This window comes from Girardinichthys multiradiatus, chromosome 7, assembly GCF_021462225.1.
Source record: "Girardinichthys multiradiatus isolate DD_20200921_A chromosome 7, DD_fGirMul_XY1, whole genome shotgun sequence".
Taxonomy (NCBI): Eukaryota; Metazoa; Chordata; class Actinopteri; order Cyprinodontiformes; family Goodeidae; genus Girardinichthys; species Girardinichthys multiradiatus.
In genome coordinates, this window is record NC_061800.1 from 20,509,307 (window position 1) to 20,522,707 (window position 13,401).

Consider the following 13,401-nt stretch of genomic DNA (forward strand, 5'->3'; position numbering starts at 1 on the left):
CTTGTATTATGTCTACACATTTGGCCTACAACGCCACCTACAGGTCAGTCTAACAAAAGAACTTCGTTTTAACTATGATCCTTATCCTATTTGTAGACCTTTTTTTGAAGTAAGAAACTTAAACATCAATAAGAAAAAGTGAAAATGGTTCAAATCCATTTAACTGCTTTATTTACAAGCTCCAGACATTGTGCGTGTATTCTCTCATAATGGCTTTCTCTGATATTTTATTTCAAAAAAGCTTTTGAGAATGTTACTAATAAGATTCAAACCTTACATGCTCTGATAAATGAAGGTGTTTCATGGATTAAAACACTCGTACAGTCGTACAAGTGCTCCGATTTTCTCTGACTTTACATCCCTGAAGGACGATGTGGTTGTGATTGATCAGCATCTTAATTATTCATTTTTAATCAGCCGGTATGCATAATTAGCACCACAGGTATTATAAATTGTATAAGGGAAAGGATGTGTAATTTTTTTCTTTTTTATGCATATTTTCAATATGGTACAGTGCTTAACAAACAAAGTTCCTATGTGAACGAAATGCCTCTTGTTCCACATTAAAACATCACAAGTGTATTAAATGACATTTGTAATGTGGAACTTTATTTTATTGACCAATTAATTTTTGATAATAATTGGTGTAGAAGAGCAAACCCTTTCCATTGATGGAAGACATCCATCAGTAGTTTATGTACCTTAAATGTTTTCCCCGTATGACATGTCAAACTGTGTGCTGTAAAATAAGCCAAAACCAATAATGATTTATTTCTCAACCTTGTTAAAAGTGTCTTAAAGACAAACACATATATACACAAAGCTGTACTGAGAGTCTAGGCTAACAAAACTACAGATTTTAAACACTATTATGCAAAATTGCCTGGTCTTTAATTATTACCACTTACTATTTGTTTCTCATATTACACAGCTATTTCTTTGAAGGACAAAAAACTCCCATTATGTATTTTCAAACATCATGTTAGGTTATGTTACACAGACAAGTAGCTAGACTAAATAATTGAAAGTATCACCACTTTTTTATGTAAATGAAAGTTTAGATCACTGCAATTAAAAGATGGGTTGTTGGCAAGCAGGTACAGAGGGGAAAATAAGACATAATGATATGACTCATTAAAAAGTCTGACAAGATGAATGTCCTGCTGGATATGCATAATTTATAGTGAACAGAGCAGTGAACTCTCCAGATGGATGTGAGAGCATACCTAAAGAACAGGAAGCACCTTTATAATTCTTATACTCCATAATCATACTTTAATACCCTCACAATCCTAAAAAAAAAAAAAAAGTGAACAGTGCGCATGTGTTAACATAGTTTATATAAACTGAATCTAAACTGGAATTCATAACATTAGCTGATTTTTGCAAGTCAAATCGCCGTTCGATGCAGTTGCACCTGACAGACCACCAGAGGTCGCTGCAGAAAGCTGCCTCTGCAGCTGAACGTCCTCGTGTTTTGGACTCGCCCACACGTGAGTTTGTAAACACCAGAGTGGATGTGGACAGCCATCCTCCTAGCTCCATGAGGCCCAGTTACTTTCCCCTGGCGCTGTGTGCCAGCCTCCTGTGTCTGTGCTGGAGCTACACCCTCAGGAGCTCCGTGTCCTGGGTCGTGTCTTCCAAAGACGTGGATGTAGAAGACGCCGACCTGTCCGAAGAAGTCGCCCCGGCGCTTCTGGTGGACGGCGCGGGGCTGTGGAAAGCCAACGTCCTCGGAGACCGCCTGGAGACTCCCGGACTCGGAGAGCAGGTGGAGCCCGAAAGCGAAGAAGCGGCGCAGCTGTCCTCTCGCCTCTTCTCGTATCCCGTGGAGAAGGTGAAGAAGTCCGGCAGCAGCAGCTCGCCTCCTCCACACCAGGAAACCGCCAGGACTGCCAGATACATCGCCCACTACAGCGACTGGGGTCATCTGGCCACCATTTCCACTCAAGACAAGGTAATGCTTTGTGGACTGGTCCTGACTGGGTGGGTAGACTTCACACAGCCCAGCAACAAGGCTGGAATGTTCCTTCTACTAAGGTTAAAAACCCAAACACATTCACAGCTTTATTAAACTAACAGTGCATTGAAAACGTGGTAATCTTAGAAACAGTCAAATTAAATCTGATGCTCCATAATGTATTATGTAGCAGATTATTCAAGGTCATCATGTAGAAGAAAAAAATACGGAAACCCCGGGGTGCAAAACACCAGAGAAAGAACTTTTTACAGAACAGAAACATGTTGATCATGCGATGTAAGAAAACCCTTTTGGAAAATGCTACATCGTGGAAAGCTGCAAAACAGATCCAGGAATCAAATTTTAATGCTTCTATTTTTTTTTATTGTTGCCTTTTCAGTCAAGGGTCGATTGCTTCAATATTCCAAAGATTTTAACAAGATGCCCTTTGTGACATCTGTTTTCCGCAGATCAGAGGTCTTCCCTTTGGAAACATCTTATCGGTCAGTGACGGACCACAGGACAACAGCACTGGAGTCATCTATTTTTATGTGACTCCAATGGACAACACTGTGACGGACCTGAAAAATAACCCGTATGCCTCTCTCACGTTCTCAGAGGCTGAAGGGGACTTCTGCAGGCAAGTCTAAGCTTACTGAAAACACACATATATATATTATATATGTGATGAAATAACACCAGTCTTACAAGTTATGGCGCACTGATTGCAGTTTTCTGGACGATCTTTAAAAAGCCTGACCTGCCGATACAGATTTTTTTGTTTTATGACTGAGACTGTCAGGAGTTATAAGGTCACAATACACCTTCAGTTTTCTAATCTTTTTTTTTTATTGAAAAACATTCAACAATACCCCTGAAACCAAACAAACTTGCGCTGTCAAATATAAATGAAACGTTTAGAGCACTGCAGTTCCATCAGTCTTTCATTTTTTTTTTACATTTAAAAAATAAATAAAACGTGCACCACATGTTAGACATGTAGATAAGATCAGTGAGATCGGTTTCACGTGTAACGCACTGGCTGATCGCAGGTCACCCCAAATTAAGGAAATGGGGCCAATCGATCGGTCGGTGCAGCCCTACTGACAAGTTTTCCTTTTTAATACTTTGACTAAAACCACATGAAGTATACATTAAACAAAGCTAAAAAAAAAATGACTTACCAGAAACTGTGACTTCGGTTAACTCATCTGTCGGGCATTTGATGTGACACCCTGTAAAGAAATTGTATGTAAAGCTAAAAACACACCAGGAAGTTCAGAACAATGTGCCAACATACCTCATTTGACTACCATTGAATTGTGCTGCTAGGGCTTAAAAAAGTGTCCATCTGCAGGGTACTTCTAACTAGACATTATGATTTATTTTGACATTAACGTTGTTTCTGACCTTATTATAGATCTAGGTTTTGGAAAAGTTAGAAAAATACACTTTTTGATATCAAGTAACATTCTGAAAGTGGCAGAATAATCTGCAAAATAGTATTTTTCAGATTGTGTAAAGCCTTTAAAATCTGATCTCCCCCAATAACAAGAGATGACTGCGTTTACCAGCTTCTGTCAGCAGGTGGCAGAGTTTCAGTGGGAATAAAATCAGAGGTTCTTAAAAGATAAAATTAAAATCTTATCCTTTTACAATCGATTGTTCCCTAATATATATTTTTGATATATGATTCTATAAACAGTTTTATAATATATAGTATTTCTAATGTTCAGTCTGTGTGGATCCTTTACATGGAGGGGCTGTCATAATACAAAATAAAAATCTTTCATGGAACATAGGAAGGTCCAGGTTTTCCACGTTTTGCAGCCTGTTTTACCCAGCATTCACTGACATCTAATGAGCAGGACAGAGGCAGCACCTTCATAAAAAAATTTGATCTGACTCGGTACGCAAGGAGACTTTGACAGCAATTAAATCATTCTAACCTTTTTTCTCCTTTTCAGTTTACTTCTGGGAAACGTTTGGCCAACATTCCTTCCTCTTTGCTGCGTTTGCTTTATTCTGTAATCTTGGTATACCTTGAGAGCAAATAACAAACTCACACCTTGTTGAATTATATCGATATTCAGCTTTAAAAGAATTTCTTGTAGTGTCATCAAAACAAACACACATTTTTCTGATTAGCAATAAAGCAACATTTGAAGAAAAATACATCAGTTCTTGTTACCATAGACATGAAAAGAAATTATGCCACCGCATAATATAGTTAACTTAAACCTTTTGGTAACAAAGGTGTCCTATTCTGCTGTGTTTCAAGGCAAATGGTGTATGATCCAGAGGATCCCAGATGTGCTCGACTCACACTGACAGGCAAAATGGTGGAGGTGGCCCCAGAGGAGCTCGCTTTTGCAAAGGAGGCAATGTTCTCGAGGTGCCAAAGCTAAAAACAACTGTAGTGTGCTAACAGTACATTTGATAAGTGTAAACTCAAATGTTGCTCTATTTTAAAACAGGCATCCTGTGATGGCAAAGTGGCCAGTGGGACACAAGTGGTTCTTTATGAAGATGGATTTGATTCAGGTCTGGCTGCAGGACTGGATCGGGGGAATATCAATCATCCCACTGGAGGACTACTTTAAAGCTACGCCCTTCTGAGATCCTGCCTCGCCTCGCTTCGTAACAAACACATATCAGTTCTGCTGCATGCGCCACAGTTAATACTCGGCACGGTCTGATAACGAAGTGGCGATGTGCTAAGACTATAAATATAAAAGTGTGTGCGTGTTCATCTATTGCTTTTCAGAATGCTGCTGCTGTTTTAATTAGTGAGAGTGAAAAGTTGTCGCATGTTTGCCTCCCGTTCCCTCCCAGCTTGTCACACAATAGCAGGTATAGGTTTTCCTAGGCTTCCTGTGTGAATGTATGTATAGTGTTTTAAATTGACTAATTATATGTAAGTGTAATGTTTATAGTGTATTTTATGGGTTTGCACTACAATAATGGTGTTTAAAAAATAAAGTTAAATTTCCTATTTAAATTTGTACTTTGATGTTAGTACTCCAAGCATTTTCTTCTATGGTTTTAAATTGCTTCTATAATCATATCAAATTTCTATGAAAATATGCCAAACGTTTTTAGTAATTGGGAATATTGTGAAAAAGACAGGGTTCCTGAAATTAGGGTGAAATTAGTATATTTTGAAGTAATGATTACCCTTATCTGACTGGCTGTTGCATAAGGTGTTTACACAGTGATACACGCTGTGTAAAGCTAACAAATTTACATTTTTGTACGTTTACAAACATATTAATATGAAATCTTAATGTGTATTAAGGGTCCATTTCTTCTAATATAATTTTCTACTCAGAGGAAGTGGTGTAAGTAATGCATTATTGATGAGTTGTATACCACATGTTTTGCAAGTTATGCACAAATGCAAAATAAATAGTAGCAATAAAGATAAGGTCTGGGAAAATGGGATGTAACGCCATCTGAGAGTTTATAACTGCAGGTATATCTAACAAAAGTTTAATATGGTGAAAAAGTTCAATATTTTTTCACTCATTTCAAAAAGTGAAACTCATATAGATGCAACGCACATAGAGTGAAATATTTCAAGCCTCTAACTGGTCTCTCAGTCTGGGGCAGTCAGCTACACAATCATGCAGCCATCTAGATGGAAATTTTAGAACACTTCATACTTTCTTCTAACAAGCTTTATGGAGATGTTGATTTTATATTCCAGCAGGACTTGGCACCTGCCCACACTGCCAAAGGTATCAAAAAAGAGGTTCAGCAAACATGGTGATACTGTGCTTGAATGGCCAGCAAACTGGCCTGACCTGAACACTATGGTGAATCTATGGAGGATTGTTAAGAGGAAGATGACAGAAACCCAACCCAACAATGCAGATGACTTGAAGGATGCTATCAAAGCAACCTGTGCTTCTATTACACCTCAGCAGAACCACAGGCTGATCGCCTCCATGCCACGCCGCATTGATGCAGTTATTTATGCAAAAGATGCCCGGAACTAGTATTGAGTGCTTAGAAATGAAAATACTTTTCAGAAGCCTTAGATTTCTCTCTAAAACATCCTTTTTATCAATCTTATGTAATATTCTAATATTCTGAGACACTGAATTTTGATTTTCATTATCTGTGAGCCATAATCATCAAAATTACAAGACAAAGGCTTGAACTATTTCAGTATACAGGTCCTTCTCAAAATATTAGCATATTGTGATAAAGTTCATTATTTTCCATAATGTCATGATGAAAATTTAACATTAATATATTTTAGATTCATTGCACACTAACTGAAATATTTCAGGTCTTTTATTGTCTTAATACGGATGATTTTGGCATACAGCTCATGAAAACCCAAAATTCCTATCTCACAAAATTAGCATATCATTAAAAGGGTCTCTAAACGAGCTATGAACCTAATCATCTGAATCAACGAGTTAACTCTAAACACCTGCAAAAGATTCCTGAGGCCTTTAAAACTCCCAGCCTGGTTCATCACTCAAAACCCCAATCATGGGTAAGACTGCCGACCTGACTGCTGTCCAGAAGGCCACTATTGACACCCTCAAGCAAGAGGGTAAGACACAGAAAGAAATTTCTGAACGAATAGGCTGTTCCCAGAGTGCTATATCAAGGCACCTCAGTGAGAAGTCTGTGGGAAGGAAAAAGTGTGGCAGAAAACGCTGCACAACGAGAAGAGGTGACCGGACCCTGAGGAAGATTGTGGAGAAGGGCCGATTCCAGACCTTGGGGGACCTGCAGAAGCAGTGGACTGAGTCTGGAGTAGAAACATCCAGAGCCACCGTGCACAGGCGTGTGCAGGAAATTGGCTACAGGTGCCGCATTCCCCAGACCTGGGCTACAGAGAAGCAGCACTGGACTGTTGCTCAGTGGTCCAAAGTACTTTTTTTGGATGAAAGCAAATTCTGCCTGTCATTCGGAAATCAAGGTGCCAGAGTCTGGAGAAAGACTGGGGAGAAGGAAATGCCAAAATGCCAGAAGTCCAGTGTCAAGTACCCACAGTCAGTGATGGTCTGGGGTGCTGTGTCAGCTGCTGGTGTTGGTCCACTGTGTTTTATCAAGGGCAGGGTCAATGCAGCTAGCTATCAGGAGATTTTGGAGCACTTCATGCTTCCATCTGCTGAAAAGCTTTATGGAGATGAAGATTTCATTTTTCAGCACGACCTGGCACCTGCTCACAGTGCCAAAACCACTGGTAAATGGTTTACTGACCATGGTATCACTGTGCTCAATTGGCCTGCCAACTCTCCTGACCTGAACCCCATAGAGAATCTGTGGGATATTGTGAAGAGAATGTTGAGAGACTCAAGACCCAACACTCTGGATGAGCTAAAGGCCGCTATCGAAGCATCCTGGGCCTCCATAAGACCTCAGTGCCACAGGCTGATTGCCTCCATGCCACGCCGCATTGAAGCAGTCATTTCTGCAAAAGGATTCCCGACCAAGTATTGAGTGCATAACTGTACATGATTATTTGAAGGTTGACGTTTTTTGTATTAAAAACACTTTTCTTTTATTGGTCAGATGAAATATGCTAATTTTGTGAGATAGGAATTTTAGGTTTTCATGAGCTGTATGCCACAATCATCCGTATTAAGACAATAAAAGACCTGAAATATTTCAGTTAGTGTGTAATGAATCTAAAATATATGAATGTTAAATTTTCATCATGACATTATGGAAAATAATGAACTTTATCACAATATGCTAATATTTTGAGAAGGACCTGTATGTGTAGTAAATCTATGAGTTTCACTTTTAAATGAGTGAGAAAAAATATTGTATTTTTTCACAATACTTCCACTTTTTAAGATGTACCTGTAATCATGAATGTGTGCTATGTCCAAATGTAAATATGGTTCGCATTGTGTAAATGAATATCTGGACCATAATATTTACCAGTCTTTCTTGTCACACGTTGACACCTACAAGGTGATGCTCTTCCACACAGCCATCAATTGTCTATAGCTCCTTGCAGGGTCTGTGTCAGGGGGCCTACTGCAGCTCATCTCCAGTAGTCATTGCGGGCGAGTTAGATCCTGGACATATTGCCAATCTACCACAGGGCAACACAGAGACACAGGCATGCATGCACACACTCATACCTAAAGGTAATTTAGAATAATGAACTAACCTAACCTGACTGAGGGAGGAAGCTGGAGTACCCAGAGTTAATCCACGCATGCACAACAGGATCATGCAAACACTATGCATAAAGATCTCGGGATACAATTCAAACACAGGACCTTCATGCTGCAAGAAAGCAGTTCTACTATCTTCTCCATCATGCAACACCTGTTGGATAACATGGGAAAGTAAAACCTGATAATGTAAAAACTGGTAAAACCGACTGGTAAAGAATTTTAATATCACAAAACAAGCCCAGCTTTATTCGTAAACATTTTGAGAAACTAGAGATTCTAGATTGATGGCTCTCAACGGATACTTCTCAAGAGAAACATTGATACTAATTATTTGTAAGGTAAAGACAAACAAATCATGGAGTGGATGATCCTTTCTCAAAACACCGAAGCCATCCTGAGGTGCCTTCTTCGCATCTTGTGTCATGTGATTTCCTGACCTTTGAGGGCCACGAGTAACGATAGTAGTTAGATAGCCAAGCTGGCAAGTAGGTCTGAAGTGGTATCTTGGGGGACGGGCCCAACATTATAACCTAGATGTTTTTTGACTCACCGGTTCCAGTAGTGGAACCCAGAGAGTCACAACATGTGAGTTTTTACTTCTGTGTAGAAACCGATGACATCATTATACTACATCCTTGCAGTGCATACGAATGTTTTTTATTTTGTTTAATAACATAACACAACAAAAAAAGCCCTATTCCTGTTGTACTGCTGTTTTAACACATCAGTGAAGATGGTCCTACTCGAAAAGCTTGGTCTTACATGAGGTGGTGCTTCTTGTAAAAGGTCTGAAAAGCACTGTGCTAAATAATTCATTTTAAAGGTGTAAATTATCTTTGAACAGTTTCATTTCTAAAAATGGACAAAAACAATTATTTTAATTTGAAACATTAACACCTGAACATCAGGGGCTTTATTTTGAAAGTTCCCATCGGAAGACATGTTTCTGTTAAACGTCAGACGTGACAGGTGGACCCATTAGGAAGCTACTAAAAAACATTACGTCTGGGTTTTAAATGAAGTATGGAAAAAAAAAAACTGGATGTCCTTCCGTTTCGGTGTGTACGTTAACAGAAACGGAAAACGCAAAAATGATGAATTATTAGCCCACAAAGAGTGAAAAGAGTTCCTGGTCCGGTTCTCGCAGCTTTGGTTTGGTGACTGCAGGTTGACCGACAACCAGCTGAGTTTCTTCTTCATGTTAGCTCAGTAGCTAACTAGCTTATCGGAACATTGTCGAATTGGACCGGGGCTCGGCTAGCTGGTAAAACTTGGCGGCGTGCTTCTTTTCACGTTCCCCGAGGAGGCAGCAACACGTAGGTTTCTACTGCAAACCCTCCTTTATCTGTCGGATGGTTGAAGCGGAATCAACGTGATTTGAGGCGTAGCGTCCCGCACAGCGTCAGAGCTCCAGCAGCCTATCCCTTCACTTCAAATGCTTTTACTTGGAACTTGTAGCTAACGAGCGGTGGCTGTAAATATCAATATGGACCGTGTGGGCAACTAGGTGATCATGTAAGCTATCTTGTCGCGTAAATCGTTCGAATTGTCGCAGATCGCAGTAGAAAGGCACAAGAAGAGCACGTTTCAGTCCTCCGACAAACACCCGACCGGAGAAAACGTTAGACCAAGGTTACATCTGAGCACTGGTCTCTCTCTCTCTCAGGTGAGAAGTCGGCGATCACCGTGTTGTGAACTGGGCCGTTTCACCGTTTGAGACCCCCCCCCCCCGTATGCCCTCGCCTACGCCCGTCTCGACATCCTGAGGGCAGGAAGAGGAGGGCGGAGAGGGAGGCAACGGTAGCTCCGGGGTTCCCCCCGACACTCAGCCGAGAAGAGGCATCGCTGAAATGAGATGAGGCTCAGAAATGGAACTGTGGCCACTGCGTTAATTTTCTTCACGTCCTTCCTCAGCCTGTCCTGGTACACAGCATGGCAGAATGGCAAAGGTAGGTTCAATACAACTCTCATCAATGGGCTTATAAAGGGCCAAGACTTTCTGCATACAGGAAGTGTTCTGTTGGTTTAACGTGTCTCAAAACTGTGTATACTGCAAAGGTTTTGAAGCATTCATTCACTTAAGTTGTTATTTAGCTCTTGCCATTTGGATTTATTTGCGTCTTGTGCCCACTTATGAGAGGTGCACCTATCAGCCTTTTTAATGGTCATTACTCAGATTTTCTTTAAGGCCTGACTTACAGATTCCAATTTATTTTTCTCTTTAGACCTTGACTTATAAATAAGCAAAAAGTGTGCTGTAGTTCTTTTTGAAGGATGTAGTAGTTCTGAGAGAGAGGAGATGAGCTGTCAGCCAGAAGGGTAGTAAGTAATGACTGGCCACCACTGCTGACCCACCAAAAGGGTGTGTGTTACGGGTAAGGGCTGAAGCATCCAACGAATGTTGGCATCCATCTGAAAACAAACCCTACTGGCTAAAGTCTGTAGAACTTGTTGAGCAATGACTGAAGGAGAAGCATCCCAGGATGGATGCAACCATGCAATAAAATGAATGAGTTATCAGATTATCCCTAATTATACTTTACCGTTATCTGAGTTGCTACCAAATTAAAACAATGCTCCTATTAGCACGCTATTAGATTGATTAGTCTGTTGAGAGAAAATTGTGTAAATTCTTAGTTTTGATGCTTGAAATGAATTTAGAGGGAAATAAACATAACAGAGCTGATCAAGGCAGTGTTTGCAGATTCTGATTTCTGGCAGATTGTTTGGCACGTTTCGTTTTTATAATTTAACATTTTTAAGGATTTCCTGGATACTTTTTTGTGGTGTTTTGTGGCCTCCTTGTTTTGTGTCTTACTTTGTCATAGTGTTGCTGTTTTAATTAGTGAGAGTGAAAAGTAGTGTCATGGTATTTATTATCCAAAATGTGGTTTCCTGATTGCATTATTTGCTTTTCTTGCTGTTTTCTTATGCTTGCTGTCACATTTGAATTTTCATATTTTATAGTGCTTTTCATTATTCCCTACACAGTCTAGAAAGATTTGTAAAAGAATGGAATTTGTCGTGATGGGATAAGTATGGAAAAAAAACCTGAGTCTGGAAAAGTGTTTAAATTTCCAGATTTTATTCCTTACTCCTATCTGGGGGGGAAAAAAATCTATCTCTAAGAAATTAAGGGCTTTTATGTTGATTTATTTTTGAATCTTTGATTTGTCGCATCAATCGAAGTCACTGACTGAGCCCGCTGATAAATAAACACATGTACAATTTTTTTTTGTTACAGCTTTTTGGCCTTTAAACCCTCTTAGATCAGGGTTTTATACTAGACTTTTGGTTCTTCATTTGAGTCTGGTTTAGATGCCACAAGTGGCACTTTACAACAAACAAGGTGTTATCGAGAGCAACCTGTGGTGTAATCTACTGCATCCCACATTTTACAGCTTCCAGCCTATGAAATAACACTGAAAGAGACTATTGACCCTGGTTGAGTATTTCCATTAAGTCAGTTAAACAGAGGAATGATGACACAAACAGCATTAACTACCAATACATTTGTTTTATATATTTCTGTTTTTTTATCACTTCTAAGATTCATACTATAAATGTTTTTTCCATGATCAGTTTGGTGCTTTGAGAGGATCTCAAGACCCCACAGTTGTTTATTTGCGACCCAAAGTAGGGTCCTGATCCTAGCTATTACAAAGAATGTGTATTTAATGTTGTGTAATCTAGTTCAGATTTTACAAGTCGAAAGTATTATTGAATTTTCACACAGAGCTCATGTAAGGTGGTCCAGATGCCACAAAAGCACGGAAATAACTGTTTACCGCTCTGGTGAAACCAAAACAAGCTTCAGCATTATTTTATTTGATCAGTTCTAACACCCAATCTGGTAACTGGTTTGTAATCGAAAGTCCAGTCATGAAAACTGTCAAGAAAAATCAAAATGCGTAAGCCAGGAATAGTGGGGCGATTTTGAAGTGGGAAACTTACAGGAACCCTGTTTTGTGCCTCACTTTGTTTTTGTATTTCTTAACTTGCTGTTAACATCTGCCTCCTAATATTATCAGTGGATTTTGCTAGGTCTCTTGCTTAAATATTACTGTTAAAGACTCTTCCTGCCTCTGTGGGATCAGTCCTCAGAGCACTGTTTTAGAGCTGCTCTGTGCGGGTGTAGCTGCTGTGGCTTTGACACAGTGTCCAGATGAGGCATGGTTAACTATCTGGCTGACAACAACCTGACATGGGGCCAGGTGAATATTGTAAGAGAGCAGATGCTGCTGTGTATGTAGATTCATAAAGTTTTTCCCGATTAGCTTAGCCTTTACAGGGAACATACATAATCTCACTTCATGCAGGGACACAAAACCCACTTGAAGGAATTTTAGTCATTTTGAGTCTTTTCACTGATTTACATGGGAGTATACAAACCTCTGTTAACACAGTGGATAATTTCCTAAGCAAGATAACTTAACTTATCTATGTGCATTAGTCAAAGCAACATGTAGCACAGTTGCAATGCCTACTGCACCATTGAAATGCAGTTTGCTTTCAATGAAAACCTTGATGCCTTTCATCAGATCATTAATTATATTTAAATATGTCCTGTCAACGTTTGAGCATAGGATTATGTCCCTACCTGCTGAATCTTTGTTTTGGTTGTGCATTGGAAGGAATGATATCATGCTAACTCAGCATATGTCGGAACGGTTAAGGACCTCAGTGTCTTGTTATCAGCAGAGTGCAAATAATTGCGGCTTTTAGATCAATTACCAGCCACTTCACGGCTTTGTGTTGTGATATCTCAGAAGCTTCGGTTAGATGGCATGTTTTCCATTAAAGCCAGTCCTAGTGAGTGGCAGCACTGAATGCAAGCAGCGAATACTCACGATAAGCAGCGTTTAAGAGATTATGCCATCCGCTCTGTCTGTAGCCACTGTTAATAAAATGTGTCGTGTAAGTGACATTAAGAGGGGGCACTTCTGCTCAGTTTAATATGAACATCACATACTTGTCTTATAATGCCTGTTTGCTCTTAGACTCTGATGCTGACTCATTTTGGAGTTCATTTGAAACAATGATGATGACTAACCTTAACGGTGGGGCGGGGCTCTACTGTAGCTGCTCTTTTATCCTATATGCAGGCTTCCTGGATACAGAGATTCTCAGTTCTCAGAGAACCTGTTGTTCAAGGAAGTCTTGTGATGTAGAAATGCCACCTGTGAATCAAATAGGCCTCCAGGAATGATAAAAATACCTTGAATGTCGAAGCCCGTGGATTAGCCAACAAGGCCCTGAAGCTAAGTATCGCTTCTGCTGCTA

At 39.8% G+C, this 13,401-nt stretch overlaps 2 protein-coding genes across 3 annotated transcripts in view; both read left to right on the top strand.

Moving 5' to 3' along the window:
- Positions 1 to 1,390: 1,390 nt before the first annotated feature.
- On the top strand, positions 1,391 to 4,961 carry creg2 (cellular repressor of E1A-stimulated genes 2). Its single transcript, XM_047370518.1, has 4 exons — positions 1,391 to 1,957; positions 2,431 to 2,600; positions 4,242 to 4,355; positions 4,438 to 4,961. Exons 1-4 carry the CDS (start codon positions 1,406 to 1,408, stop codon positions 4,577 to 4,579), a joined length of 978 nt encoding a protein of 325 aa, XP_047226474.1. The 5' UTR covers positions 1,391 to 1,405; the 3' UTR covers positions 4,580 to 4,961.
- Positions 4,962 to 9,045: 4,084 nt separating this feature from the next.
- mgat4a (alpha-1,3-mannosyl-glycoprotein 4-beta-N-acetylglucosaminyltransferase A) overlaps positions 9,046 to 13,401 on the top strand; it is a 43,825-nt gene continuing 39,469 nt past the window's right edge. The window contains exons 1-2 of one of the 2 annotated variants that reach the window (XM_047371280.1): positions 9,046 to 9,633; positions 9,785 to 10,067. In XM_047371280.1, the coding sequence (XP_047227236.1) occupies positions 9,974 to 10,067 (94 nt within the window). In that variant the 5' untranslated portion in view covers positions 9,046 to 9,633; positions 9,785 to 9,973. The remainder of the gene's footprint in view (positions 9,634 to 9,784; positions 10,068 to 13,401) is intronic. The other variant, XM_047371281.1, reaches the window with a different exon arrangement.